The 22,515-nt window shown below is 43.9% G+C and overlaps 1 protein-coding gene across 7 annotated transcripts in view; it reads right to left on the reverse strand.

Moving 5' to 3' along the window:
* The window catches only part of HDAC4 (histone deacetylase 4), a 1,546,655-nt gene that overhangs the window by 375,638 nt on the left and 1,148,502 nt on the right, over positions 1-22,515 (reverse strand). For all 7 annotated transcript variants that reach the window (XM_085645137.1, XM_085645138.1, XM_085645139.1 and 4 more), the window contains 2 exons: positions 19,283-19,388; positions 16,889-16,935 (listed from right to left, as the gene is read on the reverse strand). In XM_085645137.1, coding sequence (XP_085501263.1) covers positions 16,889-16,935; positions 19,283-19,388 — 153 coding nt within the window. The remainder of the gene's footprint in view (positions 1-16,888; positions 16,936-19,282; positions 19,389-22,515) is intronic.

A 22,515-nucleotide genomic window follows, 5' to 3' on the forward strand; every position in this document is an offset into this window, starting at 1 on the left:
ATGACATCCAGTGAATGTGTTTCTGTAAAGTTTAAATATTTTTCATATAGATCTATGCCAAGGTGTATTGAAGAATGAGTGAATTTACAAGTGCCTGAATGTATTCTTTAGCAGGTGCATGACTGACTGTATAAGTGAGTGATTGAACGTATCTTACTGAATGCATGGGTTAGTGACTAAACTGTGTGAAGGTCTGTATTAGTCTCTCAGTTGGTGTATCAGTGGCTGCATGGGTTAGTGAGTAGCTACATGATTGTCTATATGGGTTATTGATTTGTTGTCTGAGTATCTGTATGAGTCCCTGAGTGTCTGTGATGTTTGACTCTGTGCATAGATGTCTGAGTGGGTGATTCACTGGTTGTATGGATTCAAAAGTGCATCTGGGAAGGGCTGTATGGGTGAGTTAGTGTGTGTATGGGCGTGTTGGGGAGTGAATGAATGTCTAAGTGGAATATGTGTGAGTAACTACATATATTTTAAGGCAGTATATGTGAGGGTTGGCGTATATAAATGACTATACGTGAGAGCAAGTTATTTGAAGAGTGGGTGTATAAACGAGTGTCTGCTTGTATCAGTGATTGTATAACACAGTAAGTATGTGTTAGTATCTGCATAAACAAGTGATGTGGTGTGTGTATAAATAACGCAGTTGGTGTGTATAACTGTATACATGAGTAAATGGGTATGTGATTGATTCTTTGCATGACTGACTAGGTGTGTGAGTAACTCTATGGATGAGTGGCAGAGTGTGACTGTATGTATAAGTGTATGAGTGCATATTACAGTACTGTATTGATGATTAACTGCATGTATAAGTGACGATGTGAGTTTAGACCTAGGAAATAGTGGGTGTTATGTAGTATCTGGCATTGTTGTGTGCATGTTTCAAAAATAGTTGTCTGTATTTTAGAGTGCGTGTATCAAAGTTTATATTAGGCCATCAGTATGTGTGTCAGATTATCACGTGGATGATGTCATCAGTGATGTCATTTGAGATGTCATCAGTGATGTCACTGACCGTGTCATGAGTGATGTAATATGTGACGTCATCACCAGTGCATTGCGGGTGCGCGAGTTATAGTTAGCTCAACTAACTATAATGGGCGAATTTCTCTGGTTTTATATGAGTCAAATGTCCAACTAACTATAACGTCCCTGAAACCTATGGTTTTTTAGTGAATTTCAAAGGTTTTTTAAATGCTAATTCCCAACTAGAACGTCTGTAAAACCTATGTTTTTTTCAGTGAATTTCGAAGGATTTTTAAAATGTTAATTTCATAGTTTAATATTTATAAAACCTATATTTTTTCTTTTTTTTGTGTAATATTTTGGAACTCTATTATCCTTTTTTTAAGTTAATTAAAAAAATTATGTAATGTTTTATGTCTTCAAAAAAATGTTCTTTTTCTTTTTTTTTTTTCGAAAACTGGAGTCCCGTACCGGTAGTGTACAAAGCTACATCAGCAAGCGAATCCTATCCGCCATATTGCTAAACTCGTAAATGATGTGCATTTCGTATCCGACGGGTTCGTGGTCCCGCATAACATCATATACGTACGAGGTCGCGCCAGCTGCTACTTTGGTATGCGACGGCTACGCAGTACCAAGCCGCAAGTTACGTAATGTACGTATGGGGTCACGTCCGCTGCGCATTGCATATGCGACGAGTGCACGCTGCCAGGTCCTGTGTTACGTCATAGACATATGGTGTCGTGCTGGGTACGCCATTCCCTCATTTTATTTTTGTCTCAAAACTATATCTAAATACGTTTAAGGTGTATATGAGAACAAGCGATAATCTAAAATATTTTAAACATTAATATATTTCTAACTGTAATAAACTTATATTATGGTAAATATATTTTCTGAAAATCGTGTCGGGTGCGGCCTCCTTGCGCACTCGAGGCGCGATTGCCATGTGACCTTAAAGAAAAGCATTTGATTGGTTCATAACATTTCCCATTGTAACAGTTGGAGGACCCCACCCATTTTAGTCATTCTCGCTACAGCGTTTGATAAGAGTCTCCTCTTCTGCTTAGAGAGCTTTTTTGAAAACATTTTGCTATGTAAACATATTTGACACTACACACAACATGCAACCATCATCTTCATCAATATTCATGCTCTGTAAAGTAGCCTTCCACCTGTGATAGCCATGCACCTAAAAGTAACATACCCAAAGTTTTCCCCACTGCCAGAGGTAACATAGTTGCATACGCTGTCCACAGCACAAGGTAATGTGGTACGGCCCAGGGGCAGTATCATGCATAGTTATGAACACACACACACAGATAGATAGTGGAAGTGGGCACATGCGCTCGACTCCTCTTTATTACCAGGGTAACATATCCAGTGACGTCTGTGCTGGATGCGTGTGGGGTCAGTGTAAATCAGACCTCAGGCAATGGTTGCGTCTAGCATCAACTACAACAGTAATCATTGGATCACACACAGAGATTCAATAATAAAAGCGTCAATAGTTTGTGCTGCAGTAAGGTAGGGACACTAGATGTGAAATAATACACAAAAGATTCTATCGTAAAAGAACCATAACTTGTGGTATACTGAGATACAGGCAGTAGATCTGAAATAATACACCAAAAGATTGTATCATAAAGGGTCCATCAGATCTAGGGCACTCAGATAGCCACATCAAAAGCATTCAGCATGTACCCAGCCGGCGATGATCCGTGCTGCGAGCGGGCCGTACAAGGAGAAATGTCTGTTGCCTACAGGACTACCTCAAGTGCAATAGCGACTCGATCTGAATTGTAAACACTGCTGTCTGCAGTGTAGGCCAGAGAGTGGTCAGCACGGGCCCACAGCCACGTGGCATTGACTTAAGCTGTTTTGTTTGCAGAACGCGAAGCAACAAAAAACGTGTGCGGACCCTGCGATGATGCGTATGCATGGCGCGGACAGAGCGCACTGTCTTTTGCCTACAGGACTGCGTCATCTACAATAGCGACTTTATCTGAATTGTGAACACTGCTGTCTGCAGTGTAAATTGAAGGCAGTAGTCAGCACAGTCATCCATGAATACTTTCTCACTTCCTCTTCACAAAATACAACATAAATTACAAAAAACTCTGCAATAAATAAATCAAAACAATTCGAATTGCAATCTCTGCTGTCCACAGTGTAGACTGTTATTCAGTGTTCTTTTCCACTACCAAGAAGAATTTGGTCATTGTACTAAACCTATAACTCATGTAAAAATACTTCTTCAAGCAAGAACACTAAAAGGATGTTGTGTATATTTCAATAGACGTAGTTAGTTGCCTACTGGATTCTGTAATTAAACAATTACCACTCGATCTGAAGCGTGAGCCCTGCTGACCGCAGTGTAGGCCAGAGGCAGTGGTCATTAACGCCTCACAACCACGTACCATTGGATTCGAAAGCATGGAGTTGGTTGCACCTGATCGGAGGGGGTACACACAAATCATCACAGACTAACTTCCGACATCCTCAATCACAGAATCAAGATCCTGTTTCACTGTTCGGACCTGCTGTACTGCAGTGTACTCCACCGAATGCAGTCAGCCAAGCCCAATAATCATGAGCAGCAGTTAGCTACGGAAGCACAGAGTGTGATGCACCTCAACTGAGGGAGTTGTGTGAAAACCAAGCAGCAGGTAATATCGGACATCGTCCATTCGGGGATCAAGACACCGTTCCACTGTTGGGACATAGAGTTGGTTGCACCTGGTCAAAGGCAGTACCTTCATCTCCACTCTCAGATGCAGTTCTAACATCGTCCATTGTGGGATCAAGACCCCGTTTCACTGTTCGGACCTGCTGTACCGCAGTGTACTCCAGCGACTGCAGTCAGCCAAACACAATGATCATGGGCAGCAATTAGCTACGGAAGCACAGAGTCTGATGCACCTCAACGGAGGGAGTTCTGTAAAAAAACAACAAGCAGCAGGTAATATCGGACATCATCCATTCTGGGATCAAGACACCGTTCCACTGTTGGGACCTAGAGTTGCTTGCACCTGGTCGAAGGGAGTACCTTCATCTCCACTCTCAGATGCAGTTTTAACATCGTCCATTGTGAGATGAAGACTCCGTTCCACTGTTAGTACCTGTTGGACTACTGTGTTAGTAGTATACATAGCACTCCATGGTTCTGGGCCTCAGGCTGGGCGCTGTCTGCCTGTGTCGTGGTAGCCAGCGTGCATCTCAGGAGCCTTCCCAGCTTGCAGACCTCGGCCCAAAAGCTTCAGCCGGCACGTGGTGGGCCCTCTTTCACATACAGCGGTGTCGAAAGGTGAACTGTGGGGCATATGTGCGTCGCAGCGGCCATGACGGTTTCTGGGTACCAGCAGGCTGACAGCATTATTCACGCAGCCATCTTTGCTCACAGTGTCAGCCTCGTGGCGGTGTAAGCTGTGCAGAGCTGGCAGACCTATTCGCCATTCCGGAAGAGAATCACACCTAGAGAAACGTGCCTTTATTCATACCCCTACGCTAGCCTTGCGTACGCAGAGCCAGCCCACTACGCTCAAGATTGGGGGGGGAGCACGTACGCGCTATGTTTTCGTAATCTTCCCTACTGACTGTACTATCATGGTTGCTTCCACTGTCCACTTCACTCAATAGACCATCAGTGTATGTTGACATGTACATGTCGGTGCTCTGCATACTCAAGTCTGTCCGGCACATCCCCTCAACACTTTGCATTGTATACTTTTATAATCGAGAATCACTTGCCAACTTCGCACAAACTTTGCTCCCATCTCTCCCCGCATTCTGCGGCAGAGGTGCTATGCCAGGTTTGGTTTGTGTACATAGCTAGCCACGGTTCTCACAGTACGCAGTGTTGTTGTGTCTGCTAGGTGTACATGTTGTTTGTCATGTTGTATGTTATTATATAAGGTAGCGCGTTTATTTACGAGCAGTGGTTTCTCCCATTTACATATCGCTGTCTAAAAGAGGATACAGAAGTTTTTCTCACAGGTGAAAAGTGCGACCACAATGGCAGTCATTCATTACTATGCAAGAATGTCCAACTGCACGACGCTTCTAAGCTTACAGCCCTCAATCTGGCGTGCTTTCTTAAAAGCACGCCAACTCCCACAATCAGACCAACATAAACACAGCTTTCTAGCGGCAGTCATCTGCTTCCTAATAACATGGACTGCTACGGAATGTGAGCTGGCATACCGTATGTCCTTACTGTTTCAAACCGGGTAACTTCCTGTGGCAATCTCTATTCCCACCCACACAAAGTAACTCCCAAAGTTCAACTTGGCCTTCAATACCTACTTTGAAAACAGATTTTATTAAACTGAGCAAACTGAAAGCGCTTTTGTTTCAAACAAAAGTGTCCCTCACTTCTCCAAAAGTATTTTATCGACTGTAGATAGCACAAACTTCAAGTAAAATACACTCCCTTTTAAACATGAACCTCCCATTACACTTTGTGAATTGTTACACAATTTTCAACACATCTGACATTTAAGCTCTGGCACACATTTTTAACACGGTCTCCTCCGGCCTTGTCACAGGCTTCAAACTGTTTTTGGTATAATACCAGACTTCATTCATTCGATCTTCTCTGGAATAACAGGAACAGTGCCCATAATTCTCGCTCTGTTTGCGGCCATCCTACTACTATTTTTGTTTGTAAAAAAATGGCTGCGCTCCCTGTAGTAACAATCATGTCCGACAGAATACGTCTCTATGCGAAGCTACATCAATACCGTGAAAAAATGGAATAACTTTTCGGCTGCCTGCCTCTATCTATTATCGGAGCCAGCTAAAACATGACATTTATTTACACATATGCAATCTGCGTGCAACCATCTTTTTATTGCAAAACTTGCCCATTCGACTGGCGAATAGATCTATACCTTGCCAACATCCCAACAAACGCTCCCGATATCCAGCAGGTAATGGAGTATCTTGAAAACCATGAAACTTGATTGTTCGAGCAGTGGAGCAATGGCGGATGCAGCGCAAAAAGGTATCCTGGCGGAATGGGATTTCTGCGTAGCCGCGAAAGATCTCCTGCAACGTACGACCTTTGACAACATCGCAGATTACCTGCCAATTCAAATTGCCGCCCCAACATTCGAGGAACATTACTGTCCCTTCGAGGATATGAATTGGATCGCTTCGCTTTTCTCACACAACGGCAACAATCGCCTCTTGGAACATTACGCATCTGAAGCCGCTGAAGAACGTCCGGACTGCAATCTCCAGGACTTGTAAGAAATTCACTTTATTCTTGAACTATTTTCATATCATAACTTTCTAAGTATGCTTAGGTATTTGAACTCTGTTTTCAGTATTTCCCCTTACGTCTCCAGACTAACCAGGGATGGCTGATGTATGGCCTATGCAAATACGCTATTTACTTGCTAAATTAGCCTAAACCCGACAACCATTTTGAAACCATGTCTATTCTTTGTGCACACGTCTCTCTGCCTGCCTGTTATCCACGAAGCTCTTTGACACAAATTAGCTCATCCTCAGTCTCTGCTCACGAGCTGGCGATCAAGATAAAAAAAACACGTCATTGTTTAGGAACTGGTTGGCACAGTGTGGTAATCGTATCCTACCTTTATTTTCATTATACAATTTACAGTCATTCATGTCTAATATGTATTGTTTATGTCACATGGAACTGTAACATATAATGTGGAATTGACTGATGCAGGAGCTTAGGTTATAATACAGCAGAAGCGGTTGGAGATTGCCTCAGCTGGATGCCTTAGCTCTTGCACCAGTGGGTCCATTTATGGCACTTAAAAAAAAAACACTTTTTATATAACTTGCAGACTCCATGGCTTTATTGCACACAGCCACTTTCTTAAACACACCTGATTTCACCATTTGTCTTCTGTGGCATTGCAACATTCTGCATTATATTCTTCACGAATATTTCTTTATTCCTGCTTGCTAAAACACTCCATTCGAGTCTTCCGACCGGTAGGGGTGAGTAGTTTGCTTCCCACTCCCGCTATAGTCTAAACCCATACTAACACCACTTGCACAACTATGCTACTGCGGCCAGTATGCTACAGCGCCCAGAGCACATCAGTTTACAGCAATCAGTTCACAGTTTCATCACAGAGTGTCCCTGCACCTCACCTCAGCACCATCTCACTCTGAGCAAAACAGCACTTTCTCGCCGGTAGGGGTGAATACTTCGCTTCACACTCCCTGTATAGCACAGCCTAACCACCCCACAGAGCTCACAGCGCTATAGTCTAAACGCACACTAACACCACTTGCACAGCTATACTACAGCGGCCACTATGCTACAGCGCCCAGAGCACATCAGTTTACAGCAGTCAGCCCGTGGTTTCATCCCCAAGTGAACTGACACCTCACCTCAGCACCATCTCACTCTAGGCAAAACAGCACTTTCACACCGGTAAGAATGAATACTTCGCTTCACACTCCCTGTATAGCACACCCTAACCACCCCACAGAGCTCACAGTGCTCCTACCCTTTCTTACTTTTTTCACCCTTTTTTCCCCTTACTCGGTGCAACGGAATCACAAAATGGCTGCCAACACTTCCTAGTTGCAACCGTTCGCAGCCAATAACCAGCAAGCTCATGCGCGTAACGCCTCAGGCCAATCAGATGGCAGAATTCCCAAATATCGATATCTGTAAATTTCGCTATTTCTCCAAAACTACCTAACTGATTCACACCAAATAAACAAAAGCGTGCTTTCTAGATCAGGACCCTTCTCCCTGCCAAATTTGGGGTAAATCCGTTCACCGGTTCGACCTGTAGCCTTGTTCCTATGTAAATTGCATGGAGAAAACGTGTTTTGGGACCCCCCCTTTTTTCTCCGCTCCCCCTTCACGAATCACCCCCAAACTTTCAACATAGGAGCTGATATGAACAAAGAATTAGTTTGCAAAACAAAAAATGCTCTTCCTATGGAAACTTGGTCCTAACTATAACTACATACTGGCGACCACCATATAGGATTCCCAAATTAGCTCCTTTAGTAGGGCAATGTCAGCGTCCTCTCACGGTGCGATTCTTTAGTAGGGCAATGTCCGCGTCCTCTCACGGTGCGATTCCCCACAGTAGAGCAAAACCGTTATCCTTTCATCACAAATCCCCCCTGCCAGGGAGGGGAAAAACAGGTCGCACTCACGTTGGTGAAGCTTTTGCAATTTTTACTTTTGTTTTTTATAAATCATAGGTTCATAAAGAGGATGTAGGGAGGTGATCTACGCATTTCGGTCTTAGCATATATATATATATAGATAATACGCATATATATATATACATATGCAGCATGAAAACATATTACTAGGCTCAAACTGCCACAATTGCATTGTAAATCTTTTACATTTGAAATAATAGAGAAACCTACATCATGATATTTTCATGATACAGATAAAGAAAACTGCTTTCAGTTTGCTTTGAAAAACACAACCTTTATTTTCAAAAGGTAAAAAGGCAAGATCATAGAGGCAGATTAGCCTAGAGAGGCTGCATACAGAACAATTGAAAAAATTGGCACTGTGCCTTGAAGACCTCCAGGAACCCCCAGGCTCGAATCATGCACCACAAGTGACAGTCAGGTCAGTTTTTTTGGACGGCGTGTAAACAAAGCATGGGTAACAGATACATATATATGGCCATGGTATTCGTTCAGGGAGGAGGGAGGGAGGGTTGCTTATGACTTTGATGAGTATACCCCTGGAAGAGAACTAGGATTACAGGTAAGTAACTTATCCTTCTCTTCCAGGGGATACTCATCAATAGTCATAAGCACTGAATAGAGTAGCGAGCCAATCCCCATACCCTGCGGACGAATACCAGCATATCATAACCTGTTTACAAAACATATATTACCCAAACAAATTTCTCAAGGATGCTTGTCCAGATTGAGCATCTTCTTGAGTGTCAGAATCAAGGTAGTAATGGCGTGCGAAAGTGTGAACCTAACGCCATGAGGCTGCTTTACAAATTTCCTGAATAGGTACATTTCTAAGCATTGCTACCGTAGTGGCTTTTCCTCTTGTAGAATGAGCTCTCGGCTTGCCCGGAAGCTGTTTGTGTGCCAGCTGATAGGATAACATGATACATGACACTATCCATCTAGCAATGGACCTTTTAGAGGCAGGAAAGCCAGTGTTCAATGGACCATAATTAACAAACAACCTGTCCGCCTTTCGTACACTCTTTGTTTTATCTAGATAACATTTTAACACTCTTTTTAGATCTAGAGAGTGCAAAGCCTTCTCAGCAGGAGTGACAGGGATCGCAAAGAAAGTAGGAAGAGTGATTGACTGGTTGATGTGAAACTTTAAGACCTCCTTAGGAAGGAACCTCAGGTGAGTTCTAGGCACCAATGTTCGCTTGAAAAACGAGATAAGGCTCCGGAGAGCACACAGCTTGTATCTCTTGTATCTCACTCACCCTGCGAGCAGATGTGATTGCCATGAGAAAAGCAGTCTTCCATGAAAGATGTTGCAGGGAGGCTTTGTAGATAGGCTCGAATGGGGGTCCCATTAACTTAGAGAGCCCACAATAGGCTCCCAGGAAGGAAATGGAGACCTAACTGGTGGGTAGACCTTTTTTAGATCTTTCAGGAAGTCCTTAACAACTGGCATCTGAAAAAAAGAAGCCTGAGAGGGGGACTTTCTATATGTGGTTATCGCTGCCAGGTGAACCTTTATGGAGGAATATTGCAAACCTGCTTTGGCCAAATACAGTAAGTATGGTAACAGTACCTGTTCCTGACCTCGAATAGGATCATGACCCTCAGCAGTACACCACATGTAAAAACGCTCCCGCTTAAGAGCGTAAGACTTTCTCGTAGAAGGTCTCTAAGCCTCCTTCAAAATGCGGCTAACCTCAGGGACGGCAGGTTGGGATGAAACACCTTGCCGCCCGGCGGGTCAGCAGATCCGGATGACATGGTAACCCCCTGCGTGGTACTTTGGACAGATGAAGAAGGTCCGGGTACCACCATTGGCGAGGCCAGTCTGGCGCAACCAGGATCATCTTCGTCTTGGATTCGTACAGTTTTCTGATCACCAGGGGAATGAGGGAACTGGTGGAAAGTAATGTCTCTGACCAGTCTATCAACAGAGCATTCCCCTTGGAGCCTGGTTGTGGGTATCTGGAGGCGAAGATGCGGCATTTTGCGTTTTCTGCTTCAGCGTAGAGATCTATGTCTGGTTATCCCCAGCGGCGAAAGATGTCCTGCGCTACTTCTCGTTTTAGCACCCAGTCGTACGCTTCTGCGAAATGCTTGCTTAGGCCGTCCGCAAGGACGCCTGGTAGGTGAACTGCAGAGATCTTCATGTGTCATGCTAGAAGCCACTTCGAAATCGCTTGCGCTTCCAGAGACAGGGGTCTGGACCTAGTGCCCCCTTGCTTGTTCAGGTAATACATCGTTGTTGTATTGTCCGTCTGAACAAGCAGAGCCGTCGATTTAATGGAAGTAAAGAACACCTTGAGAGCCAGATGAACCGCCCTGAGCTCCAGCATGTTTATGTGGTATAGCTGTTCTCTTTATGACCACAGTCCTTATATCTGCAGGGACCCCATGTGAGCGCCCCAACCCTGAAGGGACACGTACGTCACCAGAGTCTGTTTGTGAAGCTCCTCGTTAAAAGAAGTTCCTATCAGGAGATGAGACCGCTGCGTCCACCAACTGATGGAGAGCCGGACAGATAGAGATATGGTTACAGTGTCTTCCCAGCGATTGGAGATCTGAGAGCATTGATCCTCCAGAGTTTGCTGCAGAGGTCTCATGTGAAGTCTGGCATTTGGGACCAGAAAAATGCACGAGGCCATTGACCTCAGTTGAGATGAAACCTATAAGGCCGTGGGATGAGGGCTCTTAAAGAGGGTCTGACACTTGCGGAGAATGGATGATAGTCTCGCCTCCTAAGGATACGCTCTTGCGTTTACCGTGTCCAGAGTAGCGCCCAGGAAATGTATCCTCTGTGTTGGATCGAGGAAGGATTTTTTGAAATTGACGTGCAGACCCAGCTGATGCAGTTGCTGAATGCAGTAAGCGAGGTGTTGTTGCAGAAGAGTTGGAGACGCACTTTGGAGAAGCCAGTAGTCTAGGTAAGGGTAGACTAAGATTTGTTTCCCCCTAAAGAATGCAGCTACTACTGCCATGCACTTTGAGAAAGTGCGAGGAGCCGACTTCAGTCTGAAGGGCAGGACCGTGAACTGGAAGTGGTCTGACTGAATGTGAAATATCAGTAACTTCAGATGCTTTTGAGGGATTGGGATGTGGAAACAGGCATCTTGAAGATATATAGAACACATCCAGTCCCCTTGATGTAAGTGCGGAATTATTTGATGTAATGCCAGCATTCTGAACCTCTCTCAGAATAAATTTGATGAGACGCCTTAGATCTAGTATAGGCGTGAACTCCTTGTTTTGCCCTTTCTTTAGGACCAAAAAATATCGAGAATAGATCCCCTGTCGACGTTGGTGCCATGGAACCTCCTCGATGGCCTCCTTTAGGAGTAGAGCGGATACATCTTCTCTCAGAAGATTTATGCGATGCATGGCAGCTTTTCGGGGAGGAATAAAAGGTGGAGGGGACATGAACCAGATTGAGTACCCATTCTTCACAATATTGAGCACCCACTTGTCTAGTGTGATTTTGGTCCACTCTTCCAGATTGAAACGGACACTTCCCCCCCACCGGAGTGGGTAACGGAGTTAGGGGAAGCAAGCACTCACTGCTTCTGTTGTTGCTTGGCAGCAGGTGTAGACTGTCTGGAGTTCCGTCCTCGTCCCCTGCCAGGACGACGCTGGTTGGACTGTGATCTTCCCTGATCTTCCTGGGAGGACCACTGAGGGGTTGGAACCCTCTGTTGGTATTAGCGTTGATCGTAGAGGCGGTAGCGTCGCCTGAAATCCTTCCTCTTCTCGACCCCCAACCGCCTTTACCGTGTCCAGTTCGGTCTTCATCCTGGACATCTCGTCATCAGCATGAGAGCCGAAGAGCGATGTCCCATTGAAAGGAAGATTGAGGATACGATGATGAGCCTCTGGCTTCAAACCCGCCAATCTCAGCCAGGCAGAGCGACGGGCACAAATCCCATGTGAGTATCCATGGGCAGCTAAGTCAGAGGCATCAGCTGCTGCACTGATGACCTGATTGGCTACCAGACCCCCTTCATGAAGGACCTCCAGGAAGTTCTGTCTGTCTTCCTTTGGCAGCTTCTCTGTGAAGCGTGAGAGAGAGTCGCACAGAGAACGGTTGTACCGACCCAGTAAGGCCGAGGCACTGGCTACCTTCATATAGGATGCTGAGATGTTGCACATCCTCTTGCCGACGGAATCCATGGCCTTACTGACTTTAATCGAGGATACTGCAGATGAAGCTGCCCCAGTCTGGTTCTTCGGTGACACAATAACCGAGTCAGGAGGAGGGTCAGCTCTCAGAAAAAGCAGGTCCTGCTCAGGAGCCTTGTATTTCTTTGTGATCCGCGACAGGGCCGCCCCCACCGATGCTGGAGTCAGCAATTTCTGTAGAGCAGGATCTAGCAGGCCAGGCACCAGGGGAAGCAAGGGTCTAGAAGAAGACCTATTATGGAGTGTTTCGAAGATGACTGACGTGGCAGGAGTAGATACTTGCATCTCAATATGAAGCTTTGCAGCCCCTCTACACAAGACCTCATTGAAGGTTACAATATCATCAATGGGCGTAATTCTACTTAGAGGAGAGGATTAAAGAGTAGGCGAGTAGTCTGCCTTTGATGGTCTGGAGTCTGAGGACCACGAAGAAGATCTGTGGCTTCATCTCCTAGGAGGGCGGTGGCAAGATCTGGATGTCCGACTCCTAGGAGAACGTGATGTGCGCCTTCTCAAAGACGGAGACCTTTGCGGAGTGGCACGTCGCTCATGTCTCTCAGAGGAATGCACAGATTGTAGTACAGGAGATCTGGCTCTGCTAGGAGTATGTGCAAGTCTTGTTATCTTTCGAATCTTCCACTCCCTTATGTCCCCCAGCCATCTCAGGGAGATGTTAGTTGCAGGGGCTGGAGTCGGAACTGGTGAGGTTTCAGGAGTGACTTGCACTATCTGAAGACCCGGGGAGGAAGAGACACTCCTGGATGTCACGACCTGGACATCCTGCGGTCTCTCGACGTCGCCCTAGGTCTCTTGGCAGGAGGAGACCTGTGACTGGAATGTGATCTCCTCGACGTCGATCTTCTCCCCGCCGATCTGGACCGCGATCTTCCTGACCTCCTAGATCCAGAGGGTGATGTGCAAGGTCTCTATGTCGATCTCCTCGACGGCGACATCCTCGCCGCCGACTTCCTCAGTGATGGATGTGTCGACGTCATGCGTCTCGACTGCGAATGCCTGTGCTGACTTGTTGTCGGCGAGCGACTGTGCCTTAACGGCATCAAGGCCCTCGTGGTTGACTCGACGTCGATGCGTGTGGATCTTTCGATGTTGGTGGTGTTCTCAACGTCGCCACAGACCCTCTCGACGGCGGGCTTCAACATTGATGTGTCGACGTTGAGCCAAGGCCGCCTGTCGTCGGAGGCGAGCCAGACCTGGACCGCCTACGCGTTGGTGTCGACTTTGGCCTATGATGGGACTTCTCACCTGAAGTCGCTCTCTTCGACGGCGAAGGACGCCTCGACGTCGACTTCGACGCTGACTCGGAGCAAAGGTATTTTGGAAGTCGATCTGTCCCTCGACGGCGTGCGAGACTGGTGTTTTCTTTTCTCACCTTTCTCTTTGCGCTCCAGCCTTGCTTGAGAGGAGGGCTTCTTTGAGGGATGCTCTTCTCTGCCACTTGCTGCACTTTTTCCTCTCTCCTGCATATAGTGCAGTTTAGTCTTCTCCCTTTCCCTAAGGGTTCTTTTTGAAAACTTGCTGCAGTAGTAACACTGGTCTGGCTTGTAAGATGAAAGTAGACAAGCAATACAGACCGAGTGTGGGTCTGATTGAGCCATCTTTTTTCCACAGGCCGGGCTCTTATTAAATTAGGTCAGCATTATGACAGGAAAAAATAGACAAAAATCAGAAAAACAACAGGATTTAGTAAGCCAAGTACTAAAAACGTTGAGTGAAACTAAAAAATTCCACTTTAGACCAGAAATGAGTGATAAAAATCACTAACTGGCGAGCTCAATGCTCCAGGAACCTCACAGGAGGAGTCGGAAAAAAGAAATGACCTATCACCTGTGGTGCACGATGGGAGTCTGGGGGTTCCTGGAGGTCTTAAAGGCACGGTGCCAATTGCTGTATATGTAGCCTCTCTAGGCTAATCTGCCTCTAGGATCTTGCCTTTTTACCTTTGAAAATAAAGGTTGTGTTTTTCAAAGGAAACTGAACGTAGTTTTCTTTATCTGTATCATCAAAATATCATGATGTTTGTTTCTTTATTATTTCAAATGTAAAAGATTTACAATGCAATTGTGGCAGTTTGGGCCTAGTAATACGTTTTCAGGCTGCATAGAGATTATATATGCATAATATAATTAAATCGTCGCTTCCAAGTCTCACCCAGACTGCAGAACTCCTGGACGGGTGCTTTTTTCCGCCAGCGTGAGGGCGAAATCACGTTAAAAATCAAAGCTACCAGGTGCGGAGCACTCACGGGACAGTTGATAGAATTTATTAACCAAGCAAATGCATTTCGGCACACAGCCTTCTTCAGTGCTTTTCCTCGTGGCATATTTAAATAGCATCCAAGTTGATTTCATTGGAGCACCACTGAAATATAGCCAGCAACGAAGGACTTGCCATGTCAGTGTTTGTTTTTCTTGCTTTAAGCTTAATGCACATTTCGTTTTTCACTTGTTCACTTCGTTTTTAAAGTCTCTCGTCCAGGAGTTCTGCAAGTCTGGGTGAGACTTGGAAGCGAATATATATATATATATATATATATATATATATATATATATATATATATATATATATATATATATATATATATATATATATATATATATATATATATATATATATATATATATATATATATATATATATATATATATATATATATATATATATATATATATATATATATATATATATATATATATATATATATATATATATATATATATATCAAAGCTACCAAGTACCCAACGTACGAGGAGCACTCGGGCCTCAGCTGCACACAAGGAGCCAATCATAGGTAAGCACGCCTCCACCACAACGATTCCTTTCACTGTTCAAACTGCCCTGGATGCCTGACGCGTTTCGAAGTGTCCCCACTTCTCTTCAGAGGCTTTGGCAGTTCAAGAAGAGCGCGTAAGGCACCGCCCCTTAAATGCATGGATGCACGCCCTAGATGGGTTTATGGGACTTTAGTGCCTTACGTTGTGCAAATGTTCAGCTGGCAACTTCTTCGAGCCCACAGATGGGCCTCGCTGTGCATGGTTCGTGCAAGGTCCGTAGGCTGCTGCCCCACGATATCTGCCCAATGATAAGGCCGCGTGGCCCCCACTTCTCTAGGGTGGTGCTCCTCCCGCGGCTGGGTCGCCGCGTAAAAATCAAAGCTACCAAGTACCCAACGTACGAGGAGCACTCGGGCCTCAGCTGCACACAAGGAGCCAATCATAGGTAAGCACGCCTCCACCACAACGATTCCTTTCACTGTTCAAACTGCCCTGGATGCCTGACGCGTTTCGAAGTGTCCCCACTTCTCTTCAGAGGCTTTGGCAGTTCAAGAAGAGCGCGTAAGGCACCGCCCCTTAAATGCATGGATGTACGTTGGGTACTTGGTAGCTTTGATATATATATATATTTATAATTTATATGTAGATAAATGCATATTGCTCCGGGGTCCCCGCACGTGGGCGTGTCTATTCAGTGCTTATAACTATTAAGTATCACCTGGAAGAGAACCTGCTTTATATACTGCTTGTGGTCATTAATAAATGAATCAATTTGATGAGCATCAACTCATCAACTACAGAACATGGGTTTTCTTGAGTTGGAATCCCACTAGTGGAATATGGGATCAGGGAATGAGAGAAAGCAAGGGAGGTAGCTAATGACGGGTGGAAGGAGTAATGAGAGGTTCTCAAACACGCGAGTGTTCAGTGTGTCTTCTACTCAGCAATTATGAATTTCCCTTTAGTAGAGACATACAAGGGGTAAGATAATGCTTTCTTTCCCAACACCTATATGAGTGTTCCGAGAGACATGTGATGTATTTGTGGAATTCTCTTATAATGGAGTCCCATAGGGTGGGTCACATAGTCTATGATGCATGACTGTTTATTTGGGCATGGAGTCTCCCCTTGCAGCAGTGTCTGACTCCTTAATTCACAATCAAAGTACATACACGTCTCTGGCTACGTCTGCATTATCTCGTGTGGGAGCCACAGAGTTCCAGACTGCCTCTGCAAATGTCCTGCTCTTCATGCCTATCATTCCTTGTTGAATGGGAACATTTAGTTTTGATGTTTTCAATGGATGTTTGTAGTTCTAAGATTTTAAGAGGAATGACAGGGCATGAACTTCTGCACAAACCTATTTGGCAAAGCAATATTTTTAGTGCCAAATTCAACATAAGCATATAGCACGTGCGCTGTAGGTTTCCCTCAATAAGCGGAACTACTATCACACAAAAACTAGATGCAAAGTACCAAGTTCCTTCACGTGAATTAGAGATACCAGCAGAGGAAGTTTCACACAAGCAGAGAATAAGATCGGCACAGAAGCATTGCAAGATTCCCTCGCAGACCAAACACGTACAATACAACAGCAGCAGAGCAAGCTTTATACAAACACACACACATTCATTTACAACATAATTCCCTGCATGCAACTTGGAAAACTGCCTCACACAAAGATTGCAATAAAATTTGATGCAATCAAATGTCACACCAAAAAAGTGAAAGTAGGAAATAGGCTTCTATTGCAATTGAAGGAAGCAAACACTTACCCCAACACCCCCACAAGGCAGGCGAACGAACATGGATGTTAAGGAACCTGTGAAGGAGACGTAGAAGAAAGAAACAAATTGAAAATTTAAGCTTATGTAGTGATTTTAGGCAAGATGTCCGTATCTTCAATAAAAATCTAATAAGAGCTAGCAAAAGAATTACGCACACATCGTAGCAGAAACGTTACATACCTTTTGTAAACCTCTTTCTAGTGGCTACTATTAATTGCAAATTCCTCACTTTTATGATATTATAAGGTGCCAGACTGGATCTGAATATTTGCCCTGGCAGTGCTTCTACATGCTAGTATGTGGAGCTGTGAGGCACCACAGTGACTCTGTATCGCCCTAAAATTACAGAGCAGCATTTAAGCACCATGCCAATGCGCTGACATCAGTCTAATTCATCTCATTCTGCACATCCAGAAGAAGAGCATCGAACAATTTGTTGGCCACAGTACGCTGAACTTTAATTTTGGACCACTTCAGATATTAAAGAGGCCACTCCACAGAACGGAGAAGTGGAAGTGCAATGAGGAATATGTGGTTAAGAGTATTCTCAAAAAAGGGCATTACCGAAGGGGAGTAGTCTGGGCACATCTTAAAACAATCGTGTTTTCCTGGGGACATCCTAGCACATTGCGAAATTCTAGAAAGCGGCAGCAGGCCAACAAATGTGGGATCAGAGCTCCAGATCTGCAACTGAGGGCACAGGTAAAGGTGCCCATTTTTGTGAGTCAAGGGCTTGTATGAACAAGGTGAGATTTGGGTGCTTTTCTAAAGAGCAGGTGGCTTGGTCTTACGTACCAGAGCAAGTCGGGGAGGAGATGATGAAGGGGGTGCTTTACCACTATAGATATGCCACTTTATTTGTGGTAACTGTACCTTTTGATGAATTATCAGCACAGAACAAGACCGGAGGTTCCTTTTGGGTACAAAATAGAAAGTTAACTTCTGAAGGCAGACTGTGCTCTTGCTCCAGAAGGGTTTTTGCGTATTATTACAAACACTGAATATTATCCTGTATTCCAGAGGAAGTCAGAGAAACACTATTAAGGAATGTACTGTGTACTCATGTCTCCTGATAAGTCAGCCAGTCTATCTGGTTTTGTACTCATCAGTTAATTCATGTTTTATGAAAGTCAATGTAGATTGTTTACTAGATATTAATTCATTTACACATGCCAACATACCGGCTAGGATATCTTCACACTAGAATGAATACCGAAGAATCTACGTAATGCTCTTAATTTATAACACACACTAGTAGAACTCACATGGTAAAACAGTTTGTCCACAGGGATCAACAGTGCCTGATCTCAATGTATTAGGCATGTAGTACTAGTACTGAATGTACACAGATCTCGATAAAACTTGTACACAATAGAACAGATCAGCTATATGCAATGCACACTGACAATGCTCAATACTGCTTGTAGTCTATGTACTAATGAAGGGCATCTATCATTTGCATGCACCAAAAGGTTAGACGTTTCAGTATTGCTTACACTTAATCTATGCCTATAACGCTTAACCTAGAGTAAATTGAATACATGCGCATACATCCTATACTCAATATCGTTTATATGTGGTACATAACAGGAATTGTCACTTCAGCAAATGTCTGCCCACGTGCTCTCTATCACATTCTGCTAAAGTATGTCTACATAGCCAGATATTGCTGAGCTCCAAAGTATGCTACAGCCAGGTATTTCATGTGTTCTAATAAAAGATACTTAATACTTGCAGTCAGTATATCGACAGTGCTCAATGTCACAGGGAAACACTTTATGCCAGGTCTTAATATATGCCCATGGCACTCGACAAAGCTCTGAATCGTCAATACCTACAAGACCTTTGTTGATTCAACCAAGTGTCCACACAGCTCTACATCATTTGCACCTATTTAACAACCACTAAGAGAATGCTTCTTACACTCAATGTATGCCCATAGCTCCCATCATTTGGAGTCATTTTTTGCCCATGTGGCTTGCTATTGCCTGACTGCATTTATGCCGACAAGGTTCAAAACAACATATACACTCAAAGGGAATGATATAATTTGGCCTCAATTTATGAGCACAGATTCTACTGATGCCTTGTTGTAGAGTTAGAGAGTTCACTCTGCAATGATCTGTAGAGCCAAGACAGTCCCAAATTTGTCATTGCTGTGCCTTATTATGATTTTACACTCCATGCTGTTTCACACTTAAAAATCCACTTCCATCCATCTGCAACACTGTGGTTGAGTATCAGATCTTTTATCAGATGTTAATGTCGTCCATAACTGGTCTACACTGAGCCAGGGTGAGTCCCAGTCCACTCACTGCAATTCCTACTCTTTCCACCTCTGATCCTCCCACCTCCACTTTGTGGTACCAAAAGGTTACTTACTGTCCAGTTTTTGCCGATTCAGGGGATTAGTACCATAGAGAAGAGTGTGTGCCTCAGAGTGAACTGTTTGTAGCTCTTCCAGTGTTGCCTTTCGTCCACGAATGCACTGTAGAAACCAATAGGAGAAATGATAAAGAGTTTAAATTGAAACCTCAATTAATCTTGTGGATGTCCATCAAAAAAGCAGTGGTCATGCTCTCCAAAAACTGTCACAAAAACCAAGCCAGTTGGAAGGCTTCAGCTATTGTGATTAACATTCCAGAGTCCAATAGTTCATGATCACAAACAAATGGATGGTTGGTGAACTGCCAGAGTTTCCATTGCAAAAAGCATGTACTCCCTTGCAGAAGTCCTTTTCTAACTTTTTTGAACCACAGCCCAATTTTTAGATCATTAAACTTTCGCAACCCAGCTATCTTTAAAGGACATGAGGCAGGGGCGAATTCTTAATTTAGTCGTAGGCATTGCTTTAAAAATACTGTGAATTACTAGAATAACATATTCTTTATAATTCTTTGCACTCCTCTCTAACAGCAATCGTTTGCAAATATCATGACCTTGACCACGCCCTTCGATATGTCTTTATTGGACTTTGGCCAAGATCTTGATCTGCCCATAAAAGTAGCAGCTGCTGAACTGCACTGAAGCTGGAATACTTTACAGAGAGGGGTGCTTGCCTGTCCATGCAAAATTATATATTCTCTCTGGACCTAACTGAGCTCAATTCTAGGGTTTAGAAAATATTCTTCTCCACAGAAAAAGATTAATTACTATTTCATTTTTCCTTTTTTTTCCTTTTATGTTTCACATTTTAAATAATATTTCATTTATTTTCACAATATTTTACATAGATATGGCTGTCATCATTGTTTAAATAGTTATGCTGTACATATAGTGCAATTTGTCTCAAAACTTATGTGATAACAGCTAACTAAATACAGTAAAATCAATTTATACAACACCCCCACACAAACTCACACCTCTCTCATCTCTACTGACACATCCCTTACGCACTATACACTCTCACTCTGCACTCCAGAACAACACTGCATGCACAGATGGAATCAACCCTTGGTTGCTGTGCTGGTAGCTGGGGTGTCACTCTCTCTCTCTGGCCAACGTACGTTTCAATGGAATGAATACTTGTTCTCCATCTTCTTCAGGACCTCTTATTTTATAATTTATAATGGGTGGAAGGGGGAACATTTTGTAACAATAATGAAGAATATTAGTCTATTTACTACATGGGCCCCTGGAGTATAGTATAGTCCTTATGGACACGCAAACATATGATGACAAAATGACCCAAATGCTGGTGGTACCAGACCACTATAGACCTATTAAAGCAGGGGCCTTTACAAAACGACATGACCAGATAAGTACCATTACACAAAAAGCGCGTGAGGATAATGTTATCTCTGTGACAGAGTATCAGTTTTTAAACAAAACTAACCCAGTTATGCCGGCTATGTATGGGGTACCGAACACACATAAAAACATCACTGACCCCCCTCTACGCCTGATGGTATCCTCTATAAATTCCACTGAACCTTTGTCTAAATATATTGACACATTTTTGTGCCCCCTTATCACGGAGTACAACTCATATATCAAAGATACTGGCGACATCATCAGAAAATTAGAACATACTCCCTACGATCCGGACTGTGAAATCTTGGTGACATTAGATATCGAGGCGTTATATACTAACATACCCCAACAACAGGCCATTGAGGCAGTAGTGACCCTCTTATGTAGAACACCTGGTGATAGGCCTGACCGATTTATATTGGAATGCTTGGAAATTGTGTTAAAAAACAACTATTTTGATTTTAAAGGCAAGCTATACCACCAAATCAAGGGGACCAGTATGGAGGCATCTTGCGCTCCAAGTGTGGCCAATATATATATAAATGGGAGAATATGAATTGAAACATATTTTCAACGAAGTGGCCCCGTTTTATGAGAATGTCCACAGATGGCACAAGTTTATCAAGGACATTTTTTTTATTTGGCGAGGAGATGAAACTACCTTGACAGTGTTTATTAAATGGTTGAATGCCAGTGATGTAAACCTGAGTTTCACAGTCCATCAGAGTACAAAGTCAGTGGAATTCTTAGATATTGTGATTAGTGATCAAGCAGGAGAAATTCAGGTTAATTTTTCCCGCAAGCCAACAGCTAAAAATACGATCCTAACACACGACAGTTAAAATCCAAACTGCCAAAAAGATTCAATCCCCTTTGGGGGATTTTTAAGAATCAGACGTAACTGTTCAAATATACAAGATTATGACAAAAATGGAGAAGAGTTAAAACAAAGACTCACACAGAGAGGATACCCTAAACGCCTAATTAGGACAGCCTACAAAAGGGCACGTTACTATAATCGCGAAGCTTTGTCAGGAAGTACTCGCATCAAAAAGGACAATTTAGTCTGTCATTAATCACTCACATTTGAACTCCCAAGGTTAAAAAAGTGTTGGACAAAAATTGGCACATTCTAAATACCAACGAAAACCAAGAAACTGTACCAAAACCCATCGTAGCCCATCGTAGAAATAGGAATCTCAAAGATAGCTTGGTGTATATGAGGGAAAGACAGAACCCCAGGGCCAGACTGGGAACCAAAATCGGCCCTGGCAAAGTGCTCCGCCGCCCCGCCCCCCCCAGGGGTTGGGGGTGCCGCCGAGCTATACTGCAAAAACGACCCTGTAACAAAAACGGCCCCCAGGGGCCCAAAACCGTCCCCCACCCATGCGGCCCACCAGGCGGATTGCCCGGTGCCCGTTACGGCCAGTCCGGCCCTGCAGACCCCACAACAAAGACCATCAACAATTATAGGTCCCCCCATTATGGAAACCCACAGATGTGGCACATGTATAACATGTGACACAGCAGTTGTGACCCAATTTTGGGAACATGGAGGCAAGAAGGGCAGATTAAAAGACTTTACTAATTGTTGAAGCCAACATTTGGTCTATCTCATTCTTTGCCCTTGCAATAAAGGCTATGTGGGTGAAACAAGTTGTGAGCTCAGAATCCGGTATAACGAACATCGATCTGCTATCAAAACTCGCAAAGTATCAGCACCCATGGTCCAACATTGCATGGTCCAACATTGCATTGAATTCAATCACAAAGAAAGTGAGCTTAGATGGCTCATATTGGAAAAAATCAAAGGTATTCCTGGAAGAGACGTTAATGAAGTACGTAAATGTCGAGAAACATTT

The sequence above is a fragment of the Triturus cristatus genome, chromosome 3_1 (assembly GCF_964204655.1).
Source record: "Triturus cristatus chromosome 3_1, aTriCri1.1, whole genome shotgun sequence".
Lineage (NCBI taxonomy): Eukaryota > Metazoa > Chordata > Amphibia > Caudata > Salamandridae > Triturus > Triturus cristatus.